Source organism: Pyxicephalus adspersus, unplaced genomic scaffold (assembly GCF_032062135.1).
Source record: "Pyxicephalus adspersus unplaced genomic scaffold, UCB_Pads_2.0 Sca819, whole genome shotgun sequence".
NCBI classification, from domain to species: Eukaryota; Metazoa; Chordata; class Amphibia; order Anura; family Pyxicephalidae; genus Pyxicephalus; species Pyxicephalus adspersus.
The window spans coordinates 1-8,999 of NW_027317826.1; the positions used below are offsets into that span (position 1 = coordinate 1).

At 35.4% G+C, this 8,999-nt stretch overlaps 1 protein-coding gene across 1 annotated transcript; it reads right to left on the minus strand.

Annotated features, from left to right (window-relative positions):
* Positions 1-262: 262 nt before the first annotated feature.
* LOC140321131 (uncharacterized) lies at positions 263-8,996 on the minus strand (the record flags this gene model as incomplete). Its single annotated transcript, XM_072397997.1, has 9 exons — positions 263-544; positions 2,281-2,431; positions 3,155-3,252; positions 4,613-4,717; positions 4,948-5,040; positions 5,129-5,297; positions 6,494-6,612; positions 8,102-8,252; positions 8,976-8,996. Coding segments are annotated over 9 exons (1,029 nt in total), but the record flags the coding sequence as incomplete, so codon positions are not given.
* Positions 8,997-8,999: the final 3 nt, after the last annotated feature.

Below are 8,999 nucleotides of genomic sequence, written 5' to 3' on the forward strand. Positions count from 1 at the left end.
CTTTGGGTTTGTGACCACGCTACTACTTTCTTAACCAGCCTGTAAGTATATGATAAGTAAAAAGCTTTTCACTGTTAGTATAATATTTTTCTGTTTGAATAAAGTACATGTTTCACTGCATAAGTGAAAGTAGTTCTTAGTTTCTCATTGTTTGTTGGATTATATACTGCAAATACCAGTGGATATGAAAGAAAGCAGAGTGGAAAGAATCGGTTTAAGTGATTGGGTTACATAATATGAGATGAGACAGCAATCCACTGCATCTCCCCACAACTAGTAGCAGATTGACACCACGTTGGGGATCAAAAAGCTAAAGGTACTACTAAAGCATTAAGGAGTGAAGACTTTTTGTGTAAGGAGAATATCGTTTTTTTAATAAATATTTAATTTAGTGAGACAATTAAATGGCTACTACAAAAATTTTACTCACCTGGAACTCCAGCAGGTCCTTGTGGTCCCTGAGGTCCTGGTTCTCCTTGAGGACCAAAACCAGGTACACCAGGATTACCTCTCATGCCAGGTGCTCCAGGAGCACCAGTATCACCTGGTATGAAAAACAGACATTTGAATAACTTTGTGTTAGGCACCCATATTCTCTATTTAGTGAGCTGCACTGTACCATATCTCCCAACAATTATCTCTCTGTTACCCATCATCCTTCCTTCATTCATACTCTATTAATGCATTTATTATTATAACATTACTCGTACATTATTAATGGTGTAACTATCTTTTAGGCAAAAATTCATCACAGTTCTGTTTTTTTTTTAATTTTCAAATTTTCTGTTGATCCTGGTAGATCCATGAACGACTTTATTAAAAGTTAGGGGGAAGAGTGCAACAGGGTGCCGCTCGCTCAATCTCCCCCCTACATAGAGCAGAACGGCGTTGTATGTACAGCCCTTGTTCAATCATCTTTCAGTCTTTTGTATTGTAAAAAGATCCTTTCCAAGGACAAAAGTCTAACGTGTACACTGGCTTAGTTCTAAATGTGAGCTATCAGTATTCCATGAGTTTGTATAGGGACACAGTTATTTCTCTTCTTATAAGTATCTTTTAATGTAAAAGAAGTCCTAGAAACTGTAGATTGGCAATGCTGCCTATTTAAAAAAAAATACTGCCATTTATTGTACAAGGACTCCCAAACTTTTTTCACTTTGATTACAGTAATTGACCATAATTCTCTGAAAGATATATCTAAGCCACTGTTTTATTTAATTACACATTAACTGTGTATAGGAGACTAAGTCAATGGCTTTTTCCAAATATATTATATCTGTTCAAAAATGTTCATATTTATCTTATTTTATGTTATTTTCTCTGTTCTTACTTCCACATGAAACGCATATACTTGTTTGGCAAAATCTGTTTCTCATACTTTTGTATTGGCTTTTGTTGTAATATTATTTTCTACTATATGCTCTCTTACATCATCATACAACCTCTACCAAGTCTATGTTTCAAGTTTGTATTTTTAGGTTTTCACTCACATACTCATACATCAACGGCACCATATTCCTTTGTATATACACAAAAAATATATCAGTTGACACAATTCTTTCTTTCTTTGTTCCCAATAAAGAATAATGTGTCCTTTTGTGTGGCCTTTAGGTTTAGTCTTTAGGAAACATAATAATGTAATAATTTTGTGAGATTTGTCTTTTTACTAACCTGCATTTTATTGTGATTTTCTTATGCGTTACCTAATTTTTATAGTAATTTAGGTTAAACATTAAAGTTAAGCAGAACAGTTCAAACTAGTGATTATAATTATGATTTATTAAAGTTTATGTTTTGTAGGGTGGCCCACATTTAAAACAAATTTAACTTTACTGCATTTCCAGCACAGACTGAAGTCTGATCTCTGCTACTATTATGCTCCCTAGTATGGACACCTCTGTTGAATTCTGCTTGTTTCAGCAGGGCAATTTTAAATGATCATAATATACCAAGGCTGCAATCATTGAGAAGAGTGTGCATTCCCCGGGGCACTACAGGTTAATTAACCTGTATATTTAACATAAAATTCAATAAAATGCCCTTTCAGCCACACTCGGTTGGTTTTCAAATTCAAATTTAATGTGGGTGTCAATGGCATCCACCAAATACTGTTATTCGAAGTTGTTAGGTTGTTATTCTAAATCGTTATTCTAATATTGTTATTCTAAGTTAATCCTAAATTGTTAGGAGTTTTCAAATATTAATGATTTTTTCTTTATGCTGTTCACTGAAGTAACCTATTAAGTAAGAACATTTTTTCAAGAATAGAATTTTTATTACCTTTGGCTCCAGAATGACCTGGGACTCCTGGAATACCCTGTTCCCCAGGAACACCTGATAGTCCTGTGCTTCCTTTTTCTCCAGTGGGGCCAGAAGGACCTGGTGGTCCAGGCAAACCTTTAGGACCCGGAAGACCCAGTCCTGGCTCACCCTAAATATGTGATAAAATGTTGTGTTTGTTTGTGACATGGAATGCAAGGCAAATGTTTTAACATTTTTCAAACAGTACAATTTTTGGGCCTTATTTTAATTTCTTTACTTTAAAACCATCTGCATTAGGAACATTTAATACAATTCAGATTTCACAAACATAATGATCTCTTCAACTATACTCTCTGCATTTTTGTAAATTTTTTTCTAGCATCTCTTAAGGTATCTAGCTGATGGTTAGGCCAGTGCCCTCTGTAAAACTGTATACCATGTGTTTAAGCAAAGCTACTAAGTATCTGTATAAGGATCCTTCATTTGAAGTGCACATATGACCTCTTGCCAAGGTCTGTACTGGGTCTGGGAGCGAGAACTGCCAGCAAATGTGTATATTCCATGTCACCTTACATTAGATTTGCCCTGGATGGCATAGTGTAGTCCTGCACAGGATATAAACTAAAAACTGGATAACAAAATATATGATTGTAATCACATAAAATTGAAACCGCTGACTAAGTAGCCTAAATGTACATGTTGATATACCCCATATGATGTTAGACTTATTGCTTCTAAGAAAATAAAATGTAGGTAAGGAATTGACTAACATTTTCTTTCCCTCTTTTCCTTGCCATTGAATTGAATCCCCTATATCTGATTGACCCAGGGAGAGCTGATCCTTAGTACTCAATATAGCTATTCTCTAGGTTACATGGAAAATCTTTCTTACTTTCTCTCCAGGTAGACCTTGAACTCCAGGTAAACCTTCCCGACCTGGCTGACCAGGTATGCCATCCACTCCTCGTGGACCCTCCATTCCAGGGTAACCTGAGTAAACATAATACAAGTATTAGGCAGCTGCACATAAAAATTCACTGACCACTTATTTTTTAGGTTTTTTTTGTTGTCACTGTCACTGGTGTGGTGATTGTGTGCCACTGACTTAGGAGGTTGCTGTTTCCTTATGGGCCAGCCCTGAAGTCTGACAAGTGCTCAGGTCCTATAGTCAATCGCTCTCCCTTACTGGGAGTCTCTCTTCGGGAGAGCTCCCAGCCTAGTATCTGGTGGGAAGGCTTAGGCTAACCCTAAGAGAACGAAACCTGTCTGATTTCGGTCAGACAGGCTAGTGGGCCCACTCGGCTTCGGCTGGGTATTCTTAGTACCCAGCCCCTGTAGCACCCCAGTGCATGTTTTTTTGTGGTGTATTTATGCACATTCACTTTTTTACCGACCATCGGGGTTTTTGTTTATAGGATCATGATTAGCAAGATTTGAAAAAAAAATACAAATATTAGATAGCTGCAAGTAAAAATCCTTACATAGCAAATTTGATATACTTATTTATAAAGGTGTAAGTACATTGTCAGGGGTCAGAAATAATTGTTAATCACAGTTTAAACCAAAATAATCGTCAGAGATGTAAACAATTTTAACAGTCCATAAAACAATATAATTTCATATTCGTTTTATTTAAAGTGGCATATGGTTGTATACAGCACAGATAGACACAGATACTGGGGTACATTCAATAGTTCTGATATATGTTTGTGACAGCTTTGCGTACCTCAGTATTAGGTATGTGCCATATCTATATTCTCTTGCTAGGTTTCAGCAAGCTTTGTTGGCACTGCAGGAATAAGTGATCTCATTTATATTTGAGAATATAGTTAGATTCACAATCGCTGATAACCAATAGAAGCTTATCACATGCTTTCTCAATTACCTAAAGACTAAAGCTATGTACACACTTCCAATGGTTCTCGCCCGACAATTGGCTCAGGGCCGATATCGGCCGAGAATCTGGTGTGTGTACAGCGCCTGTCCTCCATCGTCCGAACGACCGTCCTGGCGGATCCACGGACAATAGACGACGAATGATCGTAATGGATACGAAGGGGGGCAGTGAGCAGTGGGGTGCCGCTCCATTGTTCTCCCCCTCCCCTCTCTATAGAGCAGAACAGTGCTGTATGTACAGCACTCGTTCATGCATCGTGTAGTGCTTAGTCCTTGGAAAGGATCGTGAAAGAAACTTTCCAACAACTATATTTGCATGTGTTTATGCAGCTTAAGTGGTTGTACTAAATCACTGATATGTAGATCATATATTTGCAAACAATACATTAAAAAGACTACAAGTCAAAAGACTAAAATGTACTACGTACCCCAGAAATATTATACAATGTCTTACCCTTTTCTCCAGGAGGTCCAGGAAGTCCTTTACCCTCTATACCAGTGTCTCCTTTCTCTCCAGGTAACCCAGGTCTTCCTGGAAAACCTGTAGAACCTTTCTCACCTGCAGTGAAAAAATAAAGACACTAGTAATCACATATAAACAAAAGCCAATTGCTTTTCTTATCACTAATATTTGGTGTTAATGTCAAAGTAAAGGGATATATGTTTATAATGCTGAATTTCAAGACAATGATACAACAAGTTCTCTCCTGTTACCGTGTAAAAAAACAAAAAAAAAAAATGAAATATTTGAAAAACTAGGTAAAGAAACAAATGTATAAAATGATATACCTTGTTCCCCTGGAAATCCAGGAGAACCTGCAGGTCCCATTGGGCCTGGGGCTCCAGCTACAACTATGGCTTTTCCAGGTTCACCTTTACTGCCTATTAAGAAAACAAATAATATCATAAAATTACCAACAGACAACTCCACAGTACAGAAATATAGCTCTTTAGAAGCAATTTTGCTTACCAGGGTTTCCAGGTGATCCTACAAAACCAGGAGTTCCTGGTTCTCCTCTGTCACCAGGCTGTCCAGGTTGCCCTAATCCTGGAGCTCCTGGCAAACCTCTTTCTCCAGGAATTCCAGGAAATCCACTATCGCCAGGTGGCCCACGCTCTCCTTTTGAACCAATTGTGCCCTATACATAAAAATGTGAGGTTATTTTATAATTTATTATATGATTGATACTTATACATGATGAAAAATTGCATTACAAATCCAATACAATTTACCAGAACAGTTGAACTGAAGTTCCCAACATCAAGGTTAATGTATTTTGCTGCACCTATGCTGTTCTTAGTTCATCTCTTAGTGAGCTACTGGCTATGTTTTATTATTATTATTATTATTATTATTAATAATATTATTATTACTATTGATATTATTATTATTTTATCAGTTTATTAGACTTTTATTTCAAACTGGTACACAAAATAAAGGCTGACCAAGCACTTTATTGCTCTAGCACAAGAGCCCAATGATTGACAGCAAATTATTATTTAGATCATTGACTAGCACAACACAAAATACATCCACTGGTGGATGGCAAGGTGAAAAGACAAATAATAAAGAAACAGACATTCAGAGAGTTTGAAAGCTGTGATTCAACTTTCATTTTTTTTTAATTTTCATCCATCTATACATTATTGTCCAAAGATAATCAAAAAGGATCAATAAGTATACAGGCAGATCAAGGACAGTAAGGCTGGGTAGGAAAAGGTTAGATGATGCTAGATGGTCTTCAGCCAAGAAATGAGATCTGTGTGCAGGTAAATCAGAATAGGCAAATTGAATAGGTTTTAACTAGTTTTTTTATTGCTGTCTAGGTAGATTTAATTTCACTGTTTGTCCTGCAAAATATAGTCAAAAAATGAAAAATGATTTGTCTCCAGAACAAAAGATAGGAACAAGTTTTCAATGAGGTTTTAAGATCATAACTACACCCCTGACTATATAGTAATAAATATTTTTATATAATGTTCGTTCTGTACATGTTTTAAACGTTATGCATAGTATTTATTCATAGTTGTCATTAGATATTTTGAATGAATTAGTGTGTGTTTATTGGTTCATTTCACAATTTAAATATATTGGTTGGCAAAAACTTTAAAACAATGAAGATATGTTTTTGCTGCTATTTAATCTCAACAGTTGCTATTCAAGGAGATTTGAATAGGCCCAGTTTAACACATAGTTTCCTCTTATGTCCAATTGGAAAATCTAATACAAGCAGCTGTAGCTGTAGAAGAGGATCATACTGAATTTGAAACAAAACATTCTGAATTGCCTATTTTTCATTTTCCTATAGTGCACAGCGGAGTTTTTGTTTTTTACGTTACAATTTTTAAAAATCTGTATTCCTCCATTGTGCCAGACAGTTGACAGAATGGATTGTCCTGGCAATTTGCTATTGTGTTCTCCCAAGACAACTTCATGACTGAGCATTCCCACTCCTAGGTACATGAGGAGAATATGCACAATAAATGTTGCATATTCTGGTATCATATGTGTAGTGCTTATTTGTATTAGTCGATTTACACTATAATACAGAAAAGTATACAATAGCAAAGTCCTAAAGGTCCATGTTGGATTTTTTTCTTCATTATTTATTGTATTTAATGTATTGCTATAATTAGGTGGCTTAGTTCTAAATGTGAGCTATCAGTATTCCATGAGTTTGTATAGGGACACAGTTATTTCTCTTCTTATAAGTATCTTTTAATGTAAAAGAAGTCCTAGAAACTGTAGATTGGCAATGCTGCCTATTTTAAAAAAAATACTGCCATTTATTGTACAAGGACTCCCAAACTTTTTTCACTTTGATTACAGTAATTGACCATAATTCTCTGAAAGATATATCTAAGCCACTGTTTTATTTAATTACACATTAACTGTGTATAGGAGACTAAGTCAATGGCTTTTTCCAAATATATTATATCTGTTCAAAAATGTTCATATTTATCTTATTTTATGTTATTTTCTCTGTTCTTACTTCCACATGAAACGCATATACTTGTTTGGCAAAATCTGTTTCTCATACTTTTGTATTGGCTTTTGTTGTAATATTATTTTCTACTATATGCTCTCTTACATCATCATACAACCTCTACCAAGTCTATGTTTCAAGTTTGTATTTTTAGGTTTTCACTCACATACTCATACATCAACGGCACCATATTCCTTTGTATATACACAAAAAATATATCAGTTGACACAATTCTTTCTTTCTTTGTTCCCAATAAAGAATAATGTGTCCTTTTGTGTGGCCTTTAGGTTTAGTCTTTAGGAAACATAATAATGTAATAATTTTGTGAGATTTGTCTTTTTACTAACCTGCATTTTATTGTGATTTTCTTATGCGTTACCTAATTTTTATAGTAATTTAGGTTAAACATTAAAGTTAAGCAGAACAGTTCAAACTAGTGATTATAATTATGATTTATTAAAGTTTATGTTTTGTAGGGTGGCCCACATTTAAAACAAATTTAACTTTACTGCATTTCCAGCACAGACTGAAGTCTGATCTCTGCTACTATTATGCTCCCTAGTATGGACACCTCTGTTGAATTCTGCTTGTTTCAGCAGGGCAATTTTAAATGATCATAATATACCAAGGCTGCAATCATTGAGAAGAGTGTGCATTCCCCGGGGCACTACAGGTTAATTAACCTGTATATTTAACATAAAATTCAATAAAATGCCCTTTCAGCCACACTCGGTTGGTTTTCAAATTCAAATTTAATGTGGGTGTCAATGGCATCCACCAAATACTGTTATTCGAAGTTGTTAGGTTGTTATTCTAAATCGTTATTCTAATATTGTTATTCTAAGTTAATCCTAAATTGTTAGGAGTTTTCAAATATTAATGATTTTTTCTTTATGCTGTTCACTGAAGTAACCTATTAAGTAAGAACATTTTTTAAAGAATAGAATTTTTATTACCTTTGGCTCCAGAATGACCTGGGACTCCTGGAATACCCTGTTCCCCAGGAACACCTGATAGTCCTGTGCTTCCTTTTTCTCCAGTGGGGCCAGAAGGACCTGGTGGTCCAGGCAAACCTTTAGGACCCGGAAGACCCAGTCCTGGCTCACCCTAAATATGTGATAAAATGTTGTGTTTGTTTGTGACATGGAATGCAAGGCAAATGTTTTAACATTTTTCAAACAGTACAATTTTTGGGCCTTATTTTAATTTCTTTACTTTAAAACCATCTGCATTAGGAACATTTAATACAATTCAGATTTCACAAACATAATGATCTCTTCAACTATACTCTCTGCATTTTTGTAAATTTTTTTCTAGCATCTCTTAAGGTATCTAGCTGATGGTTAGGCCAGTGCCCTCTGTAAAACTGTATACCATGTGTTTAAGCAAAGCTACTAAGTATCTGTATAAGGATCCTTCATTTGAAGTGCACATATGACCTCTTGCCAAGGTCTGTACTGGGTCTGGGAGCGAGAACTGCCAGCAAATGTGTATATTCCATGTCACCTTACATTAGATTTGCCCTGGATGGCATAGTGTAGTCCTGCACAGGATATAAACTAAAAACTGGATAACAAAATATATGATTGTAATCACATAAAATTGAAACCGCTGACTAAGTAGCCTAAATGTACATGTTGATATACCCCATATGATGTTAGACTTATTGCTTCTAAGAAAATAAAATGTAGGTAAGGAATTGACTAACATTTTCTTTCCCTCTTTTCCTTGCCATTGATTTGAATCCCCTATATCTGATTGACCCAGGGAGAGCTGATCCTTAGTACTCAATATAGCTATTCTCTAGGTTACATGGAAAATCTTTCTTACTTTCTCTCCAGGTAGACCTTGAAC